This window comes from Eublepharis macularius, chromosome 11, assembly GCF_028583425.1.
Source record: "Eublepharis macularius isolate TG4126 chromosome 11, MPM_Emac_v1.0, whole genome shotgun sequence".
Taxonomy (NCBI): domain Eukaryota; kingdom Metazoa; phylum Chordata; class Lepidosauria; order Squamata; family Eublepharidae; genus Eublepharis; species Eublepharis macularius.
This window is the reverse complement of record NC_072800.1, coordinates 92,923,170-92,949,749: the sequence shown is the minus strand read 5'-3', so window position 1 is coordinate 92,949,749 and position 26,580 is coordinate 92,923,170. Positions and strand designations below refer to the sequence as shown.

General features: G+C 48.2%; 1 protein-coding gene across 1 annotated transcript in view; it reads right to left on the bottom strand.

Moving 5' to 3' along the window:
* Positions 1-26,580, bottom strand: part of NBEAL2 (neurobeachin like 2) — a 206,444-nt gene that overhangs the window by 66,614 nt on the left and 113,250 nt on the right. Inside the window, exons 7-12 of the mRNA XM_054990898.1 lie at positions 24,149-24,234; positions 21,407-21,713; positions 17,069-17,175; positions 12,944-13,021; positions 3,498-3,581; positions 456-554 (exon numbers count right to left, since the gene is read on the bottom strand). Of these exons, the coding sequence (XP_054846873.1) occupies positions 456-554; positions 3,498-3,581; positions 12,944-13,021; positions 17,069-17,175; positions 21,407-21,713; positions 24,149-24,234 (761 nt within the window). The remainder of the gene's footprint in view (positions 1-455; positions 555-3,497; positions 3,582-12,943; positions 13,022-17,068; positions 17,176-21,406; positions 21,714-24,148; positions 24,235-26,580) is intronic.

The following is a 26,580-nucleotide window of genomic DNA, read 5'->3' as shown; positions in this document are numbered from 1 at the left end:
CAATAATGCTGGGAAAAGTGGAAGGCAGCAGGAAAAGAGGAAGACCTAAAACGAGATGGCTTGACTCAATCAAAGAAGCCACGTCCTACTGTTTTTAGGATCTGAGCAAGTCTGTTAATGATAGGTATCAAGGTATGTTTATTATTTGTGGCCAAAGGCCGTTACAATCCATACACAGTTAAAGGTAAAGGTAAACACAGGTAAAGGCAAAGGTAAACACAGTTAATGATAGGGTATTTTGGAGGTCTTTCATTCATAAGGTGGTCACCAAAGGTCGGAGGCAACTTGACGGCACATAGCACACACAGCTTAATATTGCAGAATGTATAGGGCTGCAGGAACAATAATTTTTATAAATGCATTTGTGGATGAGCGAACAGCTGCAGAGTTCTGCTGCTTCTCGGCACCCTCCCCTTCCTGGATACTGATTTCCTGACATCAAAAAAAGTCCTTACCATGTTGAGCAGCTCCTGCAACAGCCTCCTGGTCGGCTGGCTCTGGCTCTTCAGAACTTCGTACAAGTGGGAGTAGCCGATCCTTTCTTTGAACACCTCCTGAAAGAGCGGCAGCCAGCGAGGATTAACTAGAGAATGCTTTTGCAAGGTGCCATTTGCTTCTGCTACCCTAAACAAAGCCTTGAAAGGTTTCCCTAAAGCAGTCTTGTGAGCAAACACACACAAAATGCACAAAAAAAGGGGGTGGCGGCGCTCTGCTAGCAGCAAACTCTGGTTGTTTCCCCTCTTTGGGGCTTCTTGTGATCTTTATTCCAGCCCTCCAGAAATGGGACCATTAAGTTTGTTTACTTAAAACATTTCTGTGCTGCTTTTCCACCCAGTTCAGGGTCTCCAGTAGGGTGAACATGAAAACATTCAAATATTTCAAACATTAAGGGATTTCTGATGTTAAAAAGCATTTAAAATATAAGTATATATAAAATGGTCAAAACAATTAAATAAAACTAGAGATGGGCATGAATCGAAATACGAACCAAAGTTCGGCACGAACCAGGCCAAATCATGGTTCACGAACCAGCGGTTCATCAGTGCGCATTTAAAAAAAAAACATTTTATTTAAAGAAATGAAAGTCAGTGCCTATTTCTGACGAAGTGCCGCAACTTTAGGCCGGTTTGTTTGGTTCATTTTTCGGTTCATCACTGCAGACAGCTTGGTGCCAATCAATCAGTTTCCTAGGCAATGGTGGGGATGGGCTTTCTAGAGACCTTCTGCTGCCGTGGAAGTGATGTTTTCGCAAACCAAACAAACCGGTTTGCGAACCGGGGCAAGTTCGTGAAAGTTCATGGTTCGTGAAATGTGATGAACCACGAACAGCATGGTTCGGTATTTTCCCGATTCGTGCCCATCTCTAAATAAAACACAAACACACAAGCACATAAAAACATAACCAGGGTGGGAGGGCCAATAAGAGTTTTCTGGGGGTATGCCAAATGAAACCAAAAGGCCTTCACCTGCTGGCAGAAGACAATGTCAGATGGAGACAAATGAGAGAGGGTGTTCCAAAGTTTTGGTGCCATGACCAAGAAGGCCCTTCCTCAGGTTGCCACCTGTTTAACCTCAGGTGGCACGAACACCTGAAGCATAGCCTCAAAAGATGACCAGAGTGGATGGGTAGGTTCACATGGGAAAGGTGTGCCTTTTTCAGGCAAATCCAACTCAAAAGAGGACAGCAGCATCAAATCTACCCAGTGGCCGATACATCCTTTGCCAGCTATTATGTAGTGGATTCACGCTGCTCTTTTGCATGAATATGTAACAGGTGCCAGGTTGGCCTATGTTGGGGCATCTGCTGTCTGTTAGTTTGATTCTTGCCCTTCTTTGGGGCTGGGGTCAGACTCTGTGAATAGGCACAGATACTCTAAACACAGGGCAGCCATGCAAAAAACTTAATCCATGTTGATCCTAGAGTTTAGGATGCGGGGACTACAGGAATTCGAAAAGATTCCCACTTTTCACGGTTGGTGAGATAAATTCTCTTTTACGTTCCTGGATTAAAATTCAGAAGAGAACTTGGGGATAAACATGGTGAGAGTTGAATCTCCCTTGAAGTAAACACACAATAAAGGAACAACAACTCCAGAGTCCTTGTGGCAGCGATGAGAATATTCCGCAGATCTGCTCATTTGTGATGGAAACGCGTGATCGGGTGTGAAATTTGGCCGGGAAAGAAACTCCCCTTCAATGTTTCTAGCCTTCGTGACTTCAGGGGAAAGATGATGGAGTGGTTAGTAGATCAGGCCTGAGGGGAGACAGGTTTCCATCCCAGCCCAGCATGAAGCTCACCGGAGATAGATAGGTAGCCGTGTTAGTCTGTCTGTAACAGTAGAAAAGAACCAAGAGTCCAGCAGCATCTGTAAGACTAACAAAATTTGTGATAGGGTATGAGCTTTCGTGAGCCACAGCTGTGATACCAGAGCTGTGACTCAAGAAAACCCTTACCCTACCACAAATTTTGTTAGCCTTATAGGTGCTACTGGACTCTTGGTTCTTTTCTACTGCCATAAAGGTCACGGGATGACCACTCCCAGCCTCGCCTATCTCACAGGGTTGTTGTAAGGGAAAAAAGGGAGAACCAGGGTTTTTTTCAGCGGGATCGTGCTGGAACGGAGTTCTGGCACCTCCTAAAAATGGTCACATGGCTGGTGGCCCCACCCCCCGATCTCCAGACAGAGGGGAGTTTCGATTGCCCTCCATGCTGGTGGCAATCTAAACTCCCCTCTGTCTGGAGATCGGAGGGTCGGGGCCACCGGCCATGTGACCATTTTTGCCACAGGCAATTTAAACTTTTAAAAACTCCCCCCTTGTTCCAGCTGACCCAAAGTGATGTCATTGTGCAGTCTTGAGTTCCACCACCTCTTTTCCCAGAAAAAAAGCCCTGGGGAGAACCACATACGCCACTCTGAGCTCTTTGCAGGATAAAAATATAATAATTAAATGTCTTGTCTCTGTTCATAGCTATCGAATAAACACACATCAGGGTGGTATTTCGGTTTAGATTCTTTGAATCTGTGTAGGAGGAAGAGGGAAAGCGCTGACATTTCTGTGCTTTGGTCAGCAAGGTCAGTTCCTTTTAAGCAAATATTTCCAAGCTCTTCTCTGTTATAACCGTGTTGGGGGATGAGGCTCTTGTCTGATCCCCTCCCCACTCACGCCGCACCCCTGGGTTTATTCTTATTTATTTACTTAATTTATAATCCGGTCTCCCCGCAAGAGGGCTCAGAGCGGATCACAACAATTAAGATACATAAAAGACAAAACACTGGTAGCATAAAAATAGATTACGGTTTATTAAAACACCCTAAGCACAGCGCGCATATTGCACAATCTCTTCTTCAGTCATTTGGGCCCGTGGGACAGGATGGCCAACTACCGAATGAGCAACAGAAGCAAATTGTGTGCTACAACAATCATAGAATCATAGTGTTGGAAGGGGCCATACAGACCATCTAGTCCAACCCCCCCAACAAGTGTGAGCCTCTTACCTTGGCTGAGGGGGAACTGCTCATGATGGACGTGAGGACTCCGATAGCGTGAACCGCAAGGGCATCAGAACGGCTGTCGAAGACCTGAAGTCAGAGGGAAGAAAGAAACGGTCACTGATACCCTCCATGACCATAGCCCACTGCAACTGGCCAGCTGGCTTCCGCTCATCTCCCACAATTACTGAAGAGCTCTACTGACCCATATTACTCTCTCCCTCCAACAAAAACACGAGGAAACGGCAACAAGTACACTGGAGTTTTACCAAATTATTTGGAATGTTAAAAAGATTTTTTTTAAAAAACAGCCATAACAGAAAAGAAGCACATTGTAAGAATCAGCCCCTCAGCTTGCAGATAGAAACATCAATCTATGTTGAGCAAGGAGAAGATACACAGTTGTTCTGATGCTGGATGTGGTGGAAGGAAGGCACCCCCACCCGAGCCCCTCACAGTGGTATTATGCAACTTTCATCACAAAAAGCAAGCAAATACAAATTGCAAGCTCAGCCCACATCTTAACAACACAAGCAAAAGAGACAGAAGAAGGGAAAGGGAGAAAGGCAACCAAACTCTCTTGTGTGATCTGCTGCAAAGTCTGTTCTGCTCTTAAACCACCTTCTTCAGTTAATAGCTCTGGCTGTTATCCAGAAAAAGTTAATTGCACTCAATTTAACGGTAGTTTTCTTCATTGCTTGGCCACAAACTGCAGCCCTGGATGGCCTAATGCTTGCTATGGTGGTAAATCTATGTCAGAGCTGAGCCACAACAGATTGAATTATGTTCCTCTGGGTAAAAAAAATAAAAAATCCCTGCACCGGTAGAACCAGCTAGGCTAGAAACCTTCTCCCTGATAAGATAGGTTTGGGCATGCATGCATTTTTATTGTGTGGGTATGCAGGAACATTGGGTCACAGGAGCAGTTACACCATAGCCCAAAGCAGTCCAGGGCAGACCCATGCGTCCCCTTCTGATTTATATTCATCCCACTCACCCTATATTACCATATATGTGCACAGTTTTTAACTGTGTTGCCTAGGCAGAAATGTTTAGGCTCGCCGGCTCTTGATATCTAACGATAGTTACGTTACCTTCTATCCTTGTATAGGAAGCCCGGCTGTGCTGTATACAATGCATCCCCACCTTGTCAGATCTCCGAGGCTAAGCAGGGTCAGCCTTGGTTTGTAATTGATGGGAGAACTCCACCAATACCGGGCAAATTATCTTTTGGGGACTTGTCTCATGAGCGCATGCCATTTTAAGTGAAATGGTAATAAGGATCTTTAGCAAGCCAAAAAAAAATTGTTTAAAGAAAAACATGCAGACTGATTAAGTATTAAATGCCGCAAATCAGGGGAGGAGGACACTGTTCAGAGAAGACGGGGAGGCCCCACGAAATGAGAACTGACAGTCTTTGAAATGCCAGCCCAGATAGTCAGACTAGATTTGCCAACACTGGGATTGGGGAAGCATCTTCTTGAAAAGGGATTTTAAATAACAGACCAGTAGCCCTTGGCGCAACCCTTGCCATGCTACCAAATACTTCAGAGAAGAAAATATGCAGGAACACGCCTGTCAACTTGCTAATACCGTATTCTCAGACATCTCTGTCTGCTGGCGGGGGATGGCTCTGCACAGCCCAGGAATGGAGGGTACTTCACACTAGACATGGGCATGCACTGGGAAAATGGTGGTTCATTGTAGTTCATGGCTCATGAAACGCGACAAATCACAAACCGCCATGAACTTGCCCGGTTTGCAAACCAGTTTGTTTGGTTCATGAGCACGTCACTTCCGGGGCTGCAGTAGGTCTGCAGAAAGCCCATCCCCCCCATTGCCTAGGTAGCAGATTGATCGGCGCCAGGCTGTCTGCAGTGACAAACCAAAAAATGAACCAAACAAACCGCTCTAAAAATCACAGCAGTTCGTCAGAAATGAGCTCCGGCGAACCGCCGGTTCGCAAACCAAAAAAACAGCCCAGTTCGTGACAAACTTTGGTTCGTATTTCGGTTCATGCCCATCTCTAGTTCCCACCCTTTCCCTCTTCCTTACCTGGGCGCCTCTAAACACCCGCCATATGGCAAATCTACACATGTTCAAAAGGCTTCCTTAACTGTGAGCTGCTGTAGCCTTGTGGTAAAGTGGTTGGGCAGGAAATCAGCACTCTGCTGGTTTGACTCCCATTACTGCCATGAGCTCTGCAGGTGGCCTTGGACAAGCCAATCCTCGCAGCTCCAGCTGTATTGGGGTGACACTAATAACCTTGACCTTGTTCACTGCTCTGAGCGTGACACTAATCTGTCCAGACAGGTGGTATATAGCACATTGTTGTTATTATTACTCTCACAGCTTGAACAGGCAGGGAAAGCATTAGATAATCCTCTGTCTCCTGGGTGGGGTAGTAGGAGGTCAGCACTGCCCCCAACCCTGAAATCCATGCCTGAGATTACCGCCTCGCCTCACTGTAGAACGGACTCATATTTGTTCTTTTGTTTAAGAGATGCTAGAAATGTTACCCAACAGCCCGTTTATCAACTCTGCAAGGTGAAGCCACCAGCAAGAGCAGCTGAAATGCCCGTAGGCCCCCCTGCATGGTGCCTTTTGTGTCCTCACGTGGTTATTCACATAGATGCACACTAGAAATCGGGGGGGGGGGGTGTTCCCCCTGCCTCCCTGATTCAGCTTCTACAGATCCAGAACAGGAACCCAAACTCAAAAGCTTGACAGCCTTCAAAGGCATTCCCCAGAGAAGCCTCTAAAGAAGGGGCAGGTGCCAAGAAATCAGGACTGTCCTTGGGTAGAAGAGAAACAGTTGGGCAGACGGTACAGCTGATTCATCTCTGTTAATTGTGGGGGAGACGCTGGCAAGTCATCTTTCATCTGAAACAAGCAGCGGATCGCCCGTGGGTGAGCACAGATGTTGGAACAGGGAGTAGAGAGAGTGTGTGCTATTCATTTTGTTAGCAAAAAGCAGAGCTGGGGAGGGGGAGAGAGGGGAGGAAGCCGTCTTCCTCCAGGGTTCTTGCTTTGACCTGGAGATGCCAACTGCTGGGGCATCAGAAGAATCAGGAGTTCCACAGACAGGATTCGAGGCCAAAACATGGCAGAGCGCAGCTAGGGCAAGGTCAGAGGAGGGAAGGATCAGGGGGCAGGGCACAGCAAACAGCATCAAAGGCCAGAGGGCTGCGTGGGCAGACCCACAGCCACAGGCTTGCCAACCTCCAGGTAGGGCTGGAGCTCTCCAGAACTATAACTGATCTCCAGCTGGGTAGCCGTGTTAGTCTGTCCGTAGCAGCAGAAAAGAGCAACAGTCCAGTAGCCCCTATAAGACTAACAAAATTTGTGGTAGGGTATAAGCTTTCGTGAGCCACAGATCACTTCTTCAGATACCTATCTGAAGAAGCGAGCTGTGGCTCATGAAAGCTCATACCCTACCACAAATTTTGTTATCTGAAGAAGTGAGCTGTGGCTCATGAAAGCTCATACCCTACCACAAATTTTGTTATCTGAAGAAGTGAGCTGGGGCTCACGAAACCTCATACTCTACCACAACTTTTGTTAGTCTTATAGATGCTGCTGGATTCTTGATCCCCAGCTGACAAAGAGCAGTTCCCTTGGGGGAAAGGGCTGCTTTGGAGGGTGGTCTCTATAGCATTATGCCCTGCTCTCCTCCACCAATGCCATCATCACCAGGCTTTGCCTCCAAAATCTCCAGGAATTTCCGAACCCAGAGTTGGCAACCCTACAACCACTATGAACAACAGCAGTTACTGTGTGCCTGGCACTCTCTAGCATCAGCATCCACAGAAGCCCAGAGCCAACAAGTGTCATTGAAGTTATGAAATAGTAGAGTCCAGTAGCACCTTTAAGACTAACCAACTATTGTAGCATAAGCTTTCGAGAACCACAGCTCTCTTCATTAGATGCATCTGACAAAGAGAGCTGCGGTTCTCGAAAGCTTATGATACAATTAAGGTGGTTAGTCTTAAAGGTGCTACTGGACTCTTTACTATTTTACAACTACAGACTAACACAGCTAACTCCTCTGGATAGAAGTTATGATTTTAATCATATCTACTCTAGTTATACATGGATATTTCGGTGAACTTTGTATAACCTGTAGTATAGTTCAATATTCTTTATTTCAATAAAGAATAAAGATGAAAACTCTCATCTCTGTGTACCTTGAGGAGAAAGAGTTAAATCAAGAAGAACTCACCAGTTATTTGTACTGAGAAGCAGGTTCTCTACAGAGAGAGATCAGTTTTCACACCTTATCTGAATCTTTGAGCTTGCCCAGAACTTGAAATACAAATCTCCATCCTGGACAGGTTATAGGCTTTAATGAGGTACGGATAAATTAGTCTTTTATACTAGGTCTGAGAGTGCTCAGGTCTCAAAGTCCATGTCAGGCCTCGAAGGGAGAGAGGTGAGCAAATTTGGGAAGAGAAAATGGGAGTGGACAGGTCTACTAGGCGCAAGCAGAGCAGTTTGGCAAAGTACTGCAGCAATGCACCTTTTTGCTCCCACAATCCACAGAACTTCTGCTCTGATCGCTCCTTCTGTGAACGGCGTCCTCGATGCTGGTGGTTTTCAAACAGTGGGTGGACAGTAATTGGTGAGGAAGGCTCTCTGGATTCCCTGTACGGAACAAGGAGCCGACTACAGAGCCCTCCAACTCTAGGACTAAGAACGCACGGGCATCGTTCAGATATCACATTGTCCAACCTCCAGGTCAAAGATATCAGGACCTGCTCTCTCCAGGATTGTCACAAAACCTGATTTGAAAGCTGACCTCAATGGGGATGTACAGCCAGCTACAGAAGCTGCACGTGCTAGAACTGGGGTGGGCAACACACCGGAGTCATATTCCTTAACCCTAACCTATAATCCGAGAGATTGGGAAGTCAGATGTCTGAACCAGTACTGTTCTCAACAGTGTTTGGCTGGAAGGCTGGAAGCCAGGTTCATTGGTGAGCGTTCACTCGAAGGAGTTTCTCTGAACTCCACGAAATGGAGAGGCCAGAGCCACGGCTCGTTTCAAAGGGCACCCAAAAAGAGCAGCTCGCTTTCAGAAATGATCAAGCATGCTCTCTCCTGCCTCTCAACATGGGATTACGGCACCCGCCGACGGTCAGCGCAAGCCGTTCTTTAACCACACAAGCACAGCAAAACGTGAACAGCTAGACAGGAGGGGCTCTGCTCTTTCCTTCTCGAGCGTCCTACAAGAAATTGCACAAAGTCACAGTTTTCCCAGTTGTACCATCTGGGCTTGGGTGTGTATTCGTACATGAAGTTAACAGCTTTGCCCTTGGGAAATTCATATTCACGGGCACAACTCAACGTTGATGCCAGATGGAAGGTTGAGAATTCAGAATCCCAGCTGTGGCAGCCGCATTGCCAGTGGGAATTCTTGGGTGCCCCTTGAGCTTTCTTCCAGCACAGTGCTCAAGCAGAAGTCACGCGGCAGAAGCCCCAAATGGGCCCTAGACTCAATTTGTAATTCCTCTCTCCCATACAGTATCTGCATGAAGACACAAAGCCCTGCCAAAGGGATGATGGCCTCTCTTGGGTGTTAAAACCCAAATCCAGAAAACCAGGCACCTCCAAAGGCCAGGGACTTTTGAAGGGCAGTGGAGTTGAAAGGCACCCTATCTCAATGAAGAGTAACATGCAGGTCCAACACCACCTTAAAAAAAACTACCCTACGTTACCCTATGGAACGGCCTGCCTGAGGAGATCAGGAGAGCCCCCACTCTCCCAGCTTTCCGCAAACGATGCAAAACCGAATGATTCAAAAAGGCTTTTGAGGGCTGTATAGGAGGGCTGTATTGTAGGGAGGGGCTCTCAGATGCTTTGCTAATGAGTTAGGGACCAAAGACTTCACCACTATGTTGCCTTATGTACTACATGTTGTTTTAAATATGTGCTACTATGAGCAACCTGTGCTTCATGTGGTCTAATGTCAACTCTAGAATTGTTTATGTTCCGTTTCAGCATTTCTTCAACTCTTTATTGAATCCTTGCTAATGCTAGGTAAAGGTCAAGGTAGTCCCCTGTGCAAGTACCGAGTCATTACTGACCCATGGGGGGACGTCGCATCATGATGTTTTCTCGGCAGACTTCTTCATGGGGTGGTTTGCCATTTCCTTCGCCAGTCATCTAATGCCCAGTCTTTGTAAACTTGTATCTATTTACCCTAAGGCATTGTTTATGGAAATGTCCTTGATACTGACTGTACTAATCTCACATTGTGTAATCTGCCTTGAGTCTCAGTGAGAAAGGCGGACTATAAATGACGTGAATGAATAAATAAATTAGATTTCCAGGGCATGAGCTTTCCAGAGTCAGAGCTCCCTTCGTCAGATATCTGACAAAAGGAGTTTTGACTCTGGAAAGCTCATAACTTGATTTTTAAGGTGCTACTGGATCTGGATCTGGTTCTTTGACCAGATCAACACAGCGACCCACCTGAAACAGTCTCAATGAATGATTTCTTCCCTCCTCTCCCCAAATGTGAACTGCTCTTACAAGGGGGCAAAAGAAGGCACTGGGTATGCCCATCCTTGGCGCTGCAGGCTGGGTCACAGCTGAGCTGCTGAAGCATGGGTACTTGGCTCAGGTCGCTGCTGGCTGCCAGAGCCACGCCCCCCCCCAAGATCTCTCTCGACAGGTGGCTAGTCCACCCTTGACCCGCATGTCCTTGCCTGTCCTTTGAGTGCAGCAGAGGACATGCTGCTGCCCCAATCCATCCTTTTCAAAGATGCATTCGGGGGAACACGGACCAGAGTCTACTCGGCAGCGGCCCCTACTTCTGGGAACTCCCTTCCCCTCAGAGCAGGCCTCCTGGTGCCAGCCTTGAGATGACCTGTATTCTGCCTTGAGCATTTTCTTCAAACAGAGTGACGGCAAATAAATATTCTGAATGAATATACAGAAGAACGGCTCCAGCGCTGCCAGGTCCCCTGAACGGTGGGCAGTCAAGAGTTTGCGGGATGAAAAGCAGCCCGACGGCATGCAGGGTGGTTGTTTTTAAAAATCCAGCACTCTGACTGATAAAACGGCTGCAAAGAATGTCACAAATTCCTGGCTGGCAGAAGCAGACAGAGGCCAGAAGACCCTTTTCTATTTATAACACGTTATGTTTGCTCTCTTTGCTTTATGGGCTGGTTATTTGTTCTCTCTCTCCCCCCCCCCACCAGCTCTTTCTTCCAAAGCTTGCTTGGTCTTGCCTGCTGGACACCTTTAGGAGGGGGGGGGGTGCACAAAGACAAAATGAAGAACAGAGGCAATAGGCGAGAAGGGAAGAATTCTACTATATAAAAGGCAAGTCATATTGGTGACGACTCACTTTTTATCCCCACGCAGTCGCACTTGCACGACCCTCCATCGGGCCAAGCCCGTTGCATTTTTCCACACAACAGGCTCTGTTGCTAGTTTTTAATAACTGTACGACCCCTACACGTTTCGCATATAGCTTCACTGGGGGAATCTTCCAGAATCTTTTTACTCTGCTAAAGTGCACCCATTGCCTCTCTTCTTTGTACTGCCGTGTTTAACCAACTTTTGAAAGAGCAAGAGGTAAAGGACATAGCCCCAGCCACGTGGCTGTCTTAGGTAACGCCAAATGCACCACGCCGTGCAAGCAGGAGACCTCAGAGTTCACCATTGAGAGCTTTCCCAAGTTTTCAAAAGACGAACATTTTGAACTTCCTTCCGGTTGCCTCTAGGAACTGCCACTGTTCCACAACACATACCAACTTCTTTGCCCTTTGCCTGCTCTTGACTACATTTCTGCTCTTTGCGTTTTGCAAATAAACTTGTTATGAAAGTAAATCTCAGTGTTCTGATGTGGGGAGATTGCCTAATCTTATCTCACCTAAATGAACTGCTTAGCCCTTCCGGTCATGTTACCTACAGCATGCAAACCTTTGAGGGAGGGTTACAGATTGGAAGCTAGCAGAATTATAACTTGGCAACCCCAATTATATCCCTCTCCCATAATTCATAAGAGCCCCATTGTTATTTGACCCCATAGGTGGTGGTCGCTATTGGTTTGGACATGGATTCCAAGCAGTGAAAGTACAACTTCATCTAATCTGGCTTGCCGAGTGACTCCGCCAACAGACATGGGGGGGTATAAGGGCCCCATGGAACACAAAGGGGTGTTCTCCAGCTTCCCAAGAAAGAATAGCACCCTACAAAGAGCTGGAATTGCAAGTTCCTTGGCCTGCAGGGCTCCGACCATGCCAGCGCAGCCAACCATCTTGGAAGATCTGCCAAAAGATTCTACCACTTGGACGTCACAACAAGGAGACAGCTGGATACCCAATATTCATCCTCCGATAGCCAGTTTCCCATACTCTTGATGACACTCGGGAATCCCCAAGGCCAAAAGATCGTGCCAGAGAAAAAACTGCAGCAAAACAATGCAAGCAAGACCATTTTGCGTGGCAATGATTCTGCCTCAATGAGGCACAGAGCTGGAAGGAACCACAATGAGTATCTACGAGATGTTGTGCAACGTCACCTCCCACCGCATGAACGTTTGCTCAGAAAGAAACGCGGCATACAGGAGGTGGGAGCTGAGACAGCCTTACCAGGAGGGGAGAAAATATGTAAGTACTGGGTCTGATAAATCGGTTGTCAGAGATCACCCTTGGCCCAGCCCTGGATTAGACCGATCAGCAGTATGGAGAGGCAGCAGGAATCAGACGAGTTCCTTAGACACTCAGCAAAGACCTCCACAGCGAGGACATTAGCAGACCCAGAGAGATACTCCACCGTTCCCTGACCCCCCCCTCCACATTGTACCCACTGAAGAGAACAGCACACAAAACAGGGGGTGCTACCTACATGCAGGGAGAGGGGCTTACACATAGAAGCATACAGCTGGAAGGGAATCCCAGGGTCATCTAGTCCAGCCTCCTACACAATGCAGGGAATTCTCAGTTACCCCCCTTGCCTCCAGTGACCCTCCTGCTCTATGCCCAGAGGGAGGCAAAAAAGGGTCCAGGATCCCATGTCAATCTGGCCTGGAGGAAAATTCCTTCCTGACCCAAAGTGGTAATCAGCTTGATCCTCTCTTGAGAGAGACTGCTTGCTTGAACAGTGAGAATTGAGGCCCTAGAGAGAAGGTAGACACATCTGTCATGTGAGAAATGAATGTGACAAGAACCACCACCCACCCACCTGGTCGTTTCTCAATTCCCTCCACTTCTGAAAGCTATTAGGCCTGACTCAGCCGGGAAGGAAGCGATGTGCGAATAACAGGCTGGTCTCTTCGGCTGCTTCCCTCTCAACACCTTCTAGGTTTTGAATGCTGCTGATGCAACCTCACTGATTTAAATTTGCAGAAATTGGGAAGGGGTGTGTGCAGAATTCCCAAGGAAAGCAGCCCTCATGCATCCCGCGTGCAAATCCACCACACTGCAAGCGGCTGGCAATACCTGATGGATATCCATCTCAGTCAGGAACCGCTTGGAGAGATCGTTCCCCGAGGCTTTGCACTCAGTGCTCAGGTAGAGCTGTCGGAAACCGGGAAGGGGAGGGGGTGTCAGAGAAGCAACGTCATTCACAGGAGAGGGAAAGAAGAGGGAGAAAGAGGCGCAGGGGAGAGAGAAGGTGTTAGGTGGGAAGAGACTTTCCAAGTACAGGGACGGGCAGAGCTGGAACAGAGGTGGAAACAGCTGTCTTGCACATCCCGTCAACACCCCACCCCACATACACGCAGACAGCATTTGGCAGTTCAAAGGCACAGGCTGGCCAAAGCACACCAGCCTTCCAGATCAAAGCTTGAACCAGATGTAGAAGAAAATCTGGTCCTCATTTCATGTTACACAGGCAGGTCCACACACACGCCTGTGGATGCGTGCCTTAGTAGCACGGCAGTGGCCAAGGGGCTGCATGGCGCTGATCTTCTGTAGAGGTGCAAAGCTGGAGAGGGAAGGAGTCCTGGACTGTTGGTTATGGTTGCTATGCTAGACTGGAGCTGAGCGGAGTAATATCAGGCTCCCAGCTAAACAGGAGATGAGGATGGAGGTCAACCGGGATCTGGTGGAATTCTGGAACTGGCGGTGAAAACTGCACCATGTTAACAGTCAAGCCGGTCACTCGGATGAGGGTTTTTTCTCTCCCAAGACGCAACCCCATCAGGAACACCACTTGTCAAGGCCCCAGAAAGTGGCTGCACTAACCCACATGGATACCTGAGGGGCAGTTCAATCCATCTTTCTCTTGCCATCCAGAGAGGAAACAGAGCTCCATGGAAGGTAACATGTAGGAGGCCCCAGGGTCCAATCCTTCACCTATCTAGCTCAAAGGATTTTGTGCAGCGAGACTAGGCCATCTTTCACTCGATGGATCAATGCAAAAAACGAAATCCGTGATGTTTAGGCCAGATTCAGAGCCAAGCTACAAGTGACGCCTGACACAGGTTGGATGCTTGTCAGCTTCCCTCAGGTTTTGATGGGAAGTGTAGGTGTCCTGGTCTTGCAGCTTGGCCCTCCATTTAATTGAAGTTTACAGAGCGGCAGTCTATGGGAGGGAGAACATCCAGTCGAGAGGGGAGTGCAGGCGTCGGATTCTTGCCGGGCGCCCCCCTTCCCTTCCGCTGGGTGTGTGTGTCTGGGGGTGGGTGGGTGGGGGTCTGTAAAATTCAATTAAATGGAGAGCCAAGCTGTAAGATCAGGACGCCTACATTTCTGTCCAACCTGTGTCAGGCATCACTTGTAGCTTAGCTCTGAGTCTGTAACCAACGACACGTGCGTGGAATGCTGACTTCCCTTTGCTCATCTGGGCAGTTAAATCTGATCCTCTGAAAGATCAGTCCTAGGATGGTGGGATCCCTATGAAGGAACAGCCACAGGGGTTGGGGAGCTGCAGAGAGGACAGCGAAGGGGTGAAGCCACTCCGCTTGTGTCTTCTGCACGGGCAGCCACACAGATGGGGGAGAGAGGAGTAATTTCACCCCCTTCCTACCGTCTCTCTGCAGTCCCTTACATCTGTGTGGCTACTCCTTTGATGAATCCTATAATCCCCGGAACGATCTCTCAGGGCGGGTGGGAAGAGACTACCAGGACTGGGGAAAAACTGTGCGCCTTCTGTGCACGCACAGGCCGTGAAGAGCAACCAAATGAAACAACCCAGTAATGCAAGCGTTTGAATTCTCCAGAACTCTTCAACAGGAAGAACGTTAACAACCACAAAAAAAGAGAGAGAGAAAGGGAGAGGAAGAGATGTTTCAGGCCACAATACTGAGGTTTTGGACTCCTGGTCTCTCTCTCCCTCCGTGTTCATATAACCTAACGACACACTTAAAATAGCATGGGAGGGCGGGTGGGGAGAAATGGATGCACCTGGTTTATTTTAAAGAGGAAAAGGTTTAAAATAACTCTGGAGAGAGTGCAAAGGCAAGATTCCACACATCAATCTTGCTTTTTATTTACAAACTCCCAAGATTTATGAGGCTTTCAAGGGACAAGGTCTGGGAGTCAGAGAAAAACATGCATGGCCCTCTCTTAAGCTGGGAAAGGTGCCCAGACAGACAAACTCACTGCCTGGCACGCAACACTGTGTGGCAATATTGTATGTGGCAGAAGGGGAGGAGATCTCACGGAACTCAGAGACCAAGACCTTTTGGATACAGGAGACCCTCTTCTGGCAGAGCGACGGAGAGATCTTGGCCTTGTTTATCCTCTTCCTCAAAGCTTCCATGGAAGGAGACGTCATAACCCCACCCCCAGGGCTTCTTCATCCCACTTTCAAAATGCTCTTGCAACTGGAAAGTGTTCCTAATGCTGGGCCAAAGGGCTGATTCACTCAACCACGCTTCTTAAAATTGCCCAACTGACCACGTTCAAAAATGCATCAGCTGCCCCGGTTGCAGAGCACAGCATTTGGGAGGTGGTCTGTAAGAACGTCGGAAGAGCTCAGCAGGATTCCCGGATTCAACCTGCCTCGTGGCTTCAGGCAAAAGCACTGCTTGTTCTTTCTCAGGCCTGTTATCTGCAATATGGTACCAAATGCTGTGGTGTGGCACTCAAGAGTGTCCAACTGAGATCCAGGAGACCTGCATTCAAATCCTCACTCTGCCACGAAGCAAGACCTTGGCCCAGTCTCTCTTTCTCAGCCTAAGCTGCCCCCATCTTTTTCTATTTCGAGTTACATGCCGCCCCTTCAGAACAACTTAATGCCCACTCAGAGCGGTTTACAAAGTGTGTTATTTTCATCTCCATAATCACCTTTTCAGGTGGGTGGGGCTGAGAGAGCTCTGAGAGAGCTGTGACTGACCCAAGGTCACCCAGCTGGCTTCAAGCGGAGGAGTGGGGAATCAAACGCGGTTCTCCAGATTAGAGTCCTGCTGCTCTTAACCACTACACCAAACTAGCTCCCATCTCTGGGTTGGGAAATGGCTGAAGATTTGGGGGTGGAGCCTGGGGAGGGACCTCAGCTGGGTATAAAGCCACAGAGACCACCCTCCAAAGCAGCCATTTTCTGCCGGGTTACTGATCTCTGTAGTCTGGAGATCGGTTGTGCTCCAGGAGACTCACAGGCCCCATGTGGAGGTCAGCAATCCTAAAAGAGTAGAGTATTATCGGGATGACCCAGAGTGACAAGTTAGGCCCTCGTTTCCGTCTCCTGCCTGTAGGAGTCACTGTTGAGCAGTGGGAGAGGAGGAAGATGCTGTCCTTCTGCCACCCAGAGGTCAGCAACCCTACCTCCAACAATTCTGCGATGGGATTGGAAAAAAGGACCATTGCCTTAGAGATGCCAGCGATCAATGTCCAGTCTTTGCCTTGGCTGCAGACAGAGTGATTAGTTACTGCAGCCATGTTAGTCTGTAGTTGTGAAATAGCAGAGTCCAGTTAGCACTTTTAAGACTGACCAACTTTATTGTAGCATAAGCTTTCAAGAACCACAGCTCTCTTCGTCAGATGCATCATCAGCTTTCCGAGAACCACAGCTCTCTTCGTCAGATGCATCGTCAGCTTTTGAGAACCACAGCTCTCTTCATCAGATGCATCGTCAGCTTTCAAGAACCACAGTTCTCTTCGTCAGACGCATCGTCAGCTTTTGGGAACCACAGTTCTCTTTGTCAGATGCATCGTCAGCTTTCGAGAACAACAGTTCTCTTCGTCAGATGCATCGTCAGCTTTCGAGAACCACAGCTCTCTTCGTCTGACGAAGAGAACAGTGGTTCTCGAAAGCTGACGATGCATCTGACGAAGAGAACTGTGGTTCCCGAAAGCTTATGCTACAATAAAGTTGGTTAGTCTTAAAGGTGCTACTGGACTTTTTACTATTAGTTACTGCAGTCTCTCTTGTGCTGCAATTTCTTTTCTTTTTTTAACACTTTCATCAGGACTACGCAACAATTTTTTTTTAAATGAAGTTTCTCAGGAACGTAGCCACAGATTCTGGGTAAAGCAGCACTTCTGCATTCTGTTAAATGAATATCATTTTTTTAAAAAAGACAAAGGAAGAGGGGAAGGGATAGAAACTCTACTTAGAGGGCCCAAGAGAACACAGCGCCGAAGAAAAGAATTCCAGGAACAATGGCGGGATTATCCTACCTTACTGTTCTGGATAAGCCGAATGATATGCTCAAAGCAGTTGTTGCTGAGGAAGATTGCCTGCAAGACGGGCCGGTCGTCGCAGCTCAGCATTTCAGGAATGGCATCTAAAGGGGGAGGAAAAGACGGAGGATTTTATTATGCATGTTTTAATGTATTCGCCTCCTTGGTGGCCCTTATGAGGGCAGAAAGGTGGGGTGTACATTTTGTAAAATTAAATAAATAAAAAGCTACCAGAAGTACAGAAGCGGCCAGACCTCTCATGTTCAGAACTCCGATCTCCAAGTGCTGCCCTCTGAAGAAATGAAGGCAGATGAAGATGACCATCTCATGTCTGATCAATTTAATTTAATTGGAGCAGGAGCGGGCAGGGTGAAAAGGCCTTGAATTGTTTTTTGCCCTACCCATCCCTACCTAGAAAGATTGTGCCCATGCCCCCCAGGTGAGGTCAAGCCTGCTGAGCACATGTTTTTTCAATTATCCATTTTATAGGGAGGTTCATCTCAGATTCATTACCCCATTACTCGGCATGATCTCCGGTCATATAACCACTAATAATGCAAGGCTCCTCTAGTTTTTATCCGATAAAAATTTTAGGATTACATGTCAAGTCGCTAAATTTTATGCATCAATTTTTAAATTACGGGAAGTGTATTTTAAAAGTTCTTCCAGTCGATCTTTTCCCCTTTAATTGTATCCTTGCTTGATTAATTTGTATGCTGGTGTTAGGACCGTAATAAACGAAACCAAACAAACACCCTACCCGTTCCTGCACCGATTTGCAAACTGCAATCCCCTGGTTTTAAATGGCCATACAAACCTTCAGTTGCTTTTAAGGCATGCCTTTATAAACAGGTTTTTGCTGTTTTATCAGAGGAAGCTGGAACGGTCTGCCTGCCTTAATTACATCACACACCACTTGGAAGCCCATAAAAATCCACTTACACATTTGGTAAATAAAAGGAAAAAAAAAACTGGCCGAGGGATCAGGAAGGGGAGGCAGGTGCCCTGCCCCCACTGGCAAGGGAAACATTTTGTAGGAAAAAAATCTCTTTCCAGAGGAAGCCCACTCCCCACAAGTATCCCACAGCAGACAATCTGAGGGCCAAGCTACACGTGACGAGTGACACTTGAATGGCAAGTGAACAGACTCACATGGAACGGGGAGGAATACACGTGAGCAGGGCTTTTTTTCAGCGGGAACGCGGTGGAAGGGAGTTCCAGTACCTCTTGAAAATGGTCACATGGCCGGTGGCCCCCGCCCCCTGATCTCCAGACGGAGGGGAGTTTAGATTGCCCTCCACACCGCTGAGCAGCGCAGAGGGCAATCTCAACTCCCCTCTGTCTGGAGATCAGGGGGCGGGGCCACCGGCCATGTGACCATTTTTGCCAAGGGCAATTTAAACTTTAGAAAACTCCCCCCTTTTTCCAGCTGACCCAAAGTGATGTCATTGTTCGGTCCTGGGAGCATGTGTACACGTGCATGTGGCACCAGGGGCACTACCTCCCGCCAAGAGTTGCCCCCGGTGCTGGCAACCCACTGAGTTCCACGACCTCTTTTCCCAGAAAAAAAGCCCTGCATGTGAGTCTGTTCACTTGCCATTCAAGTGTAATTCGTCACTTCTAGCTTGGCCCTGAGTTGCGCCCCCACCCCGTCACTGAGGAGGTATTTGAATGGACTCTCTCTAGACATCACGTGCTCTACCCCACTCGAAAGGGAAAGGAGCCTCAAGGATTAACGTCCTGCAGTGGAGATCTGACTTCCCAACTGCTCATATGCAATGAGTCATACCTGCCTCTGTAGGATCTACCCCTTACTGAAACTCCGAGGAGGCCCATTTGCTGATCATCTGCAGGTGATGAAGTTCGAGCAACCCCGTTCCGGCCTATGTGTCATTCCGTTCCTGGGGGCACATCGTTGCTACAGGGGCCACGGACTCGCTGGCTACATAAGGGCCACCAAAGAGGCTAACAAATCAAAACAGACGTATCTCCAAAATAGATGCCTCCCAGGGTGAAAATCTTTGCCCTCCAGGCCCCCTTGGGTTTGTCCTCATAACTGCCCCCTGGCCAGCCCTTTCTTCTAGTTGGGAGCCTGGTGTGGGGTTTGTGCTGGTCCCGCCAGAACGTCATCAGGCGCTGGGGGTATCCCAGGCTAATCTCACCCTTCACTCCTGACACCAGGGTGATGCCCAAAGGCTTTGGGTGCCAACAGCGCGGACTGCCTGCTCTCTTGCTGGTATCAGGGCCCAGTTTCAAGAACGAGCGTGCCTTTCCTGGCCCTTGTCTCTCATTGTAAAGCTTCAAGGCGCTGAGAGAATCGCCGGCAGCCCAAAGACAGAGGCGCAAGGGAGCCTTCAGAGTTCAGCTTCTGCTCAGAGGTCACAAAAAGGCACCAATCCATTTCTCTTTGCAAGGCATCGATTTCCTAGCAACTCTAAACCTGTTTCTATGGCAACCCTTCCCACTTCATTCTAGAACAGCAGGACACCAGGGAAGCCTAGCTTCCTTCAAGGGCTTCCCTTTCTCTGCCGACCACTGGGATAGCAACAGCAGCCCCTGAAATCCAATCCTAGAAATTGTTTTCCCTATTCAAAGGGCTGCAGAAAGACTCCATGCAGGCAAGACTAACTTTGCATTCCAATGTTTATCTATCCCATGACCTGGATAGCCCAGGCAGAACCGATCTTGTCAGATCTTGGAAGCCAAGGCAGGTCAGCCTTGAGTAGTACTTGGATGGGAGGCTACCAAGGAAGACCAGGTTCTCTGTGCAGAGGCAGCCAATTGCAAGCCACTTCTGTTAGTCTCTTTGCCTTGAAAACCCCAATAGGGTTTGCCCTACGTTGGCTACGACTTGACTGTACCCTCCACTACCACTCTTCTTCCCAGCAGCTCAGGGTGTTTTACACAGTCCTCCATTGCATTTACAGCCAACCAAAGAGAAGTCAGTTTGGTGTAGTGGTTAAGAGCAGCAGGACTCTAATCTGGAGAGCCGGGTTTGATTCCCCACTCCTCCACTTGAAGCCAGCTGGGTGACCTTGGGCCAGTCACAGCTCTCTCAGAGCTCTCTCAGCCCCAACCCACCTCACAGGGTGTTTGGTTGTGGGGATAATAATAACATACTTTGCAAACTGCTCTGCGTGGGCATTAAGTTGTCCTGAAAGGTGGTATATAAATCAAATGTTGTTGTTATCATCATCATCATCATCATCATCATCATCATCATCATCATCATCATCATCATCATGGAGGTAAGTATCCAACCGCAAAATCAAACTGCGAAACTTTACTATGTATTACTTTTGATGGTAACAATAAAGACAAGTGTTATAAGCAAATCAAAATAGTATTAAGGTTTTTTTTTACTCACAACAGCATAACTTGCACTCCTATATTGACATGTAATCCAATTTCACAATTTTCACTCCGTGCTAACAAGGAAAACACCTCTTAAAGTGCCATATGCATTAATAAACCATATGGACTGGAAACTGCAAATTTTGAACTTCTAAAGTGCTAGTGCCCAAATATTTGTCTCAGAAGGAATTCTTTAAGCAATCTACAACATCAAAAGTAATACAGTTTGATCTTGCTGTTGGATACTCCCAGGGCTTTTTTTCAGTGGGAATGCAGTGGAATGGAGTTCCGGCATCTTTTAAAAATGGTCTCATGGCCGGTGGCCCCGCCCCCTGATCTCCAGACAGAGGGAAGTTTAGGCTGCCCTCCGCGTTGCTCGGCGGCGCGGAGGGCAATCTAAACTCCCCTCTGTCTGGAGATCAGGGGGCGGGGCCACCGGCCATGTGACCATTTTCGCCGAGGGTGATTTAAACTTTAAAAAACTCCCCCCTTGTTCCAGCTGACCCAAAGTGACGTCATTGTGCGGTCTTGAGTTCCACCATCTCTTTTCCCAGAAAAAAAGCCCTGGATACTCCATTGCATTTACGCAATGAAGATGGTTTGGCTAAGTAATGGACTGGGCCCGTGTTACTCAGTGAGTGTCAGGGCTGAGTGAGGATCTGAACTCAGCTCTCCTCGTTCCTAATCCAACACTCTAACCATTAGCACCACTGCTATATATACAAACAAATGTGAATATGAAATGATGACAATATAAGGCCCTATGGGGTTGTTTCATAGGGACTTGTGCCCCTAAAGCCTATGATAAAAATGCAACATTTGGAAAACAACATGCGTTGTTTGGGGACGTGACACCTGTCTGGTGTTTACCTGCACAAGAACACACAAAAATCACAATGCACTGAGTAAAACTTCCTTATGAATTCACCGCTGGCTTCTAAGGCCCAACGACTGCACGGGGTGCCTCTCGTGGCCACTTACCCAACATGTTCACCCGGAGGGTGATGAGCTTCTCCTCCCAGTGAGGACCCGGCGAACCGTCCAACGAGGCCATGGGCTGGTCTGAGTTGAGAACCTTGAAGAAGCTACCCAAGATGGACCGGATCTCCACCTTGCGTTGGCTGGGGCTGCTGGCGTGCAGAATGTGGACCATCCCAACCAGGCTCTTCAGGGTCAGCTGCAGTAACCTGAGGTCTTTGGAAGGACCGCTTGCTGGCCAGCACCACCTCCGGAGTACTGTCATGAGGACTTCGACTGAAGATGGCGTGACCACCACGAGGGCATTTTGCTGTTCGGGAGAAGAGCAAGCCGGAGATGACTCGAGGAATACCAAGTTAGACACTGCAAGAGCACTTCCCAGGTGCATTCGTTTCTGTCGTGAGCTGGCTGTGCCAGGAAGGCCTAGCAAGGCCTCAGAGGCCTGTTAGCAGTGGGAGTAGGCCTGCCTACAATTCCCAGGAGCCCTTGGGCCGTTTTGGCACCCTTTTTGGCCTATCAGAACACAGGGGGCTGCTGCTATATAAGCCTGAGAGGAAAAAGTCTGCATTCTTCCTCCCAGGGAGCAGGCCAGAGGAGGTTTCTAGGGGGGAGAGGCCGTCATCCAGGTAGAGTGAGAGCGGGACCACAAGTGACGCCTGACACAGGTTGGACACTAGTCAGCTTCCCTCAAGTTTTGATGGGAAATGTAGGCGTCCTGGTCTTGCAGCTTGGCTCTCCGACTGCTGTCCAATGGACTTTTCAACTGTCACTTGTCCAACATTCCGCCAAGCTGCCTACATTTCCCATCAAAACTTGAGGGAAGCTGGCAAGTGTCCAACCTGTATCAGGCGTCACTTGTGGTCCTGCTCTGAGAAGACAGGCCTGGCAGACAGAGGGGCAGGGAGTTCAGTTGCGCTAGGGCCTCTGGTTTGTTTTGCTTTCTCCCATCTACTGTTGCTAAGGCACCTTGCTTGCTTGCTTGCTATTAACTGACCTTGTAAATAAATCCTTGTGTTGTTGTTACTCTGCTGGGTCCTCATGCCTGGTTATTGGCCAAGCTACAGAGGTCAGAAGGGTTGGGAGGGTACTCTGGGCCTTCCCAAGGGACCCTAAATCCCAGAGTGGTGGCAGCGTAAGGCGGCTCACCGCACCTGAGGTATGACAGTTTCTTAGGAGCATTAAAGCTATGAGACTGCCTCCCTCCCTATATCCCTCCACGGCAGCTTTGCTCATCCGAACAGTGTCTCTTGCAGGTGCCACACTGCACATGGGCAAAATCAACAGCAGCCCATACATGGGCTTTCTCTGTGGTGGCCCCTATTCTGTGGAACGGCCTGCCTGAGGAGGTCAGGAAAAACCGCACTCTCCAAGCTTTCTGCAAACAATGCAAAACCAAATTATTCAAAAAGACTTTTTACTAAGATAGGATGGCAGTACTGTAGGGAGGGGGTCTCAGATGCTTCACTAATGTGTTAGGGACCATACACTTAACCACTATGTTGCCTTGCGTATTATCTGTTGCTTTGAATATGTACTTCTATATACTGCCTGTGCTTCATGTTATCTAATGTCAGACTTAGAATTGCTTCTGTTCTGTTTCAGCATTTCTTCAGCTCTGTATTGGATGCTTGCTAATGCGATGTCTTTGTAAACTTGCATCTATTTACCCTATGGCATTTATGGCTATTTACCCATATTGCTTATGGAAATGTCCTTGAAATTCACAGCACTAATCTCGCACTGTGTAATCCGCCTTGAGTCTCAGTGAGAAAGGCGGACTATAAATGATGTAAATAAAATAAAATAATAAAAATAACCAGGGCTTTTTTTCAGCTGGAACGCAGTGGAAAGGAGTTCCGGCACCTCTTGAAAATGGTCACATGGCTGGTGGCCTCCAGACAGAGGGAAGTTTAGATTGCCCTCCATGCTAAGCAGCGCGGAGGGCAATCTAAACTCCCCTCTGCCTGGAGATCAGGAGGCGGGGCCACCGGCCATGTGACCATTTTCGCCGAGGGCAATTTAAACTTAAAAAAACTCCTCCCTTGTTCCAGCTGACCCAAAGTGATTTCATTATGCAGTCCTGAGTTCCACCACCTCTTTCCCCAGAAAAACAGCCCTGGAAATAACTAATGTAAAGACTGTAGTGGGCAAAATTCATCAGACGACAGGAGAAGGATAAGAACTAAATGCAAAGGTTTCCAGATCTCTGCACCCTTCAGCGCTCTAGAAGGGCATGCCCAGAGCAGGCAGACGATACTGCTTCACTTTCAGAGACAGGTTGAAATTTTTGTCCCTGACCTCCAATTCCCCCACCAATTGGCGCAGGGCTCTGGAAGCCACAGAATTCACTTCTGTGGCTACTTGGCACAGTCTGATCCCTGGCCCATTGCTGATTCAGGCAAGCCCATGCCGGAGTCAGCTTGCCGTGAACAATGGCAGAACGCTGAATTTTGAACTATTAAAGGTGTTAGCAGAGATGCAAAATTCTAAAGTGAAGCCTTGAACACTGAAAGCTTTGTTGTCAGTGATATTATGGGAGGAAAAGTGAGGCACGCACGCACACGAAAAGGAGACAGACAAAACCAACTCCCCAAAGCCCACGAGGCTGGAATGGAAGCGGACGAGCAAAGAGCTCAAAACCAGCAGCGCTAATTATTACATCCCTCATGAGATAATGCCAGCAGAACCGCCAACTCCTCCCAAGTGCCGCAAAACAGCAAGGCCCAGATGGATGCAAAGCCTTGCCTTGGCTCCCGAAATAACTGCCCCGAAGAGATGGATGAGCCGGAGCTGAAGGGCCTCTGGAAGTTGTTCGTCCTCTTGGAAACACTCTAGCAAACAAGGAGACAGAAAGAGGCAAGGGCCAGTTGAGCCTGGACATCGAGGAGAACCAAATACCAGCAGCGGGCAAAACAAGAACGTATCGCTGGAGGTTGGGCACATTCTCCTTGGACCAAGGTTGGTTGCCCTATCCCCCACCTCTGGCCCACTACCTCATTGTGTCTGGTCTGGACAGCAACACAGCAAAATCCATTTTCATAAGTGTTCATTTCCAAAACCCAAAGCCTGATGCAAATTTTGTGCTTGTTTACTGAATGGGCGTGCCTTCCTTTGAGCCAACGATGGGCTAAACGTGAACTGTGGCAGGGCTCCTCGGATCACAGAAATGAGAGATGCTATGAGTCACTGCCGATTCCTTTGACGAAGAGAGCTGCGGCTCTCAAAAGCTGACGATGCATCTGACGAAGAGAGCTGTGGTTCTTGAAAGCTGACGATGCATCTGACAAAGAGAGCTGTGGTTCTTGAAAGCTTATGCTACAATAAAGTTGATTAGTCTTAAAGGTGCTACTGGACTTTTTACAATAGTAGCCCGAGATCAAGATGGGTAGCTGTGTTAGTCTATCTGTAGCAGTATAAAAGAACAAGAGCCCAGTAGCACTTATAAGACTAACAAAATTCGTGGTAGGGTATGAGCTTTTGTAACTCATCTGAAGAAGTGAGTTGTGACTCCTGAAATCTCATGCCCTGCTACAAAACGTTGTTAGTCTTAAAGGTGCTCCGAGTCCTCGACTCTCGCTCTTTTCTACTGCAATGGGAGCCTGATCAGCTCAGGGGAGGGATCTCGGGGGGAACAGCCCTGGATGAGGATGGCCCCGCTCGAGACGTACAGAAGAATTCCGCACCCCAATCCAAACAACTCTCTTTCAGCTCTTAAAGCCCGGAACTTTTTCTGGGGAACAGCTTGACGTCCTTCATCATCGTGGCGTGGTGGTGGCAGCTGCAGATAGGAGTGCATTGTGTCCCTGAGCCAGTGCCAGGGCCCAGCTTCAACCTGCTCAGGAAGCACGTGGTCACAGAGGTTGGCATGACAGTAAACCGCTGTGATGATCATCTCCCCATCCCCCACGTTGCTTATCGCTGATTCACCTCCGGATGCTTGTGGTGGACTCATAAAAGAGTGCTTAGCTTCCCATCAATCAGTGCCACAGCAGAGCCCAGGAGGGGAAGAAAAGTTATGTGAATCTTGCCTCGGGCTGCAACATTTCAGATAAGGTTGCACAATCAAAGCCATCAATGGTTCTAAAACCAAGGAGGCAAGCTTGAGTCCTGCTCTCTCATCATTCTAGGGAGAAAACCACAACGGACCACGTCTCCAGCAAACACGTCTCCCTTCAAACTAGATGTACCACATTTATTGGAGGAGAGGTCTCCCACAATCTGTTCCCCCCTCCCCCTGTTAAGGCTAGCAGAATTTACACACGTGAAGTGGCCCACCGTAAGGAGGCATCCAGTTCAAAAGCTGGCTGAGCTTGAAAAACAAGCCATCCTTCATTTATGGCAAGGTTCGAGTCCAGGAGCATCTTAAAGACCGACAAGCTTTCCAGGCAGAAGCTTTTGAGAGTCGAAGATATCTGACAAAGGGAGCTTAACTCTAAAAAGCGTCTATCCTGGAAATCTTGTTGGCCTTTAAGGTGCCACTGGACGCAAATCTTGCTTTTCTACTGGACCCAAATCTTGCTCTTCTATTGCATCTGAAGTAGAAACCCACCTGAAACTGTCCTTATTTATGGAATCCACTGCTGTATGATACAATGATGGCCTCTATCTTAAAAAGAAATTCAGCAAATGCATGACAGCTGTTAATCCAGGCAGCTGCACAGAACTTCCATGCGCAGAAGAGGGATGAAACTTGCAAACACCAGATGCTGGATTCGAACAGAGGAGGGTGGTTGCTTCTGTGCCTTGCGTGAGAGCGTCTGGCTGCCACAGTGTAAACAGAACAGCAGGCAACATGCATCTTTGGGGATGATCCAGACAATCTTACCGTGCCTAGAGAATGTGGCTGGGCAGGATCCCCCCAGAGTGCATCACATAACAAGATAAGTTTCATTGGGCTTGTAATGTTGCCTACGTTTCATGCCCCACCAGAAAAGTGCCAAAATGCCCAAGAACAAACTCGACATTATTTAAGGCAATGCAGTCATTTCACAGGTTTAGCATGTGCCGAAGTGAGCGCACAGCTTTAGAATTACCGTGAGCTCACCTCTGTAACACCCCCTTGAGAGGGAGAAAACTGCTAAAGCATGCGGATCAAGCTTTTCCCAGAAAAAGGGTTTTGAAGGCAGCAAAAAGTATTTCACTTAATACAACATCTACCCCCCCCATGAGAGCTGCCC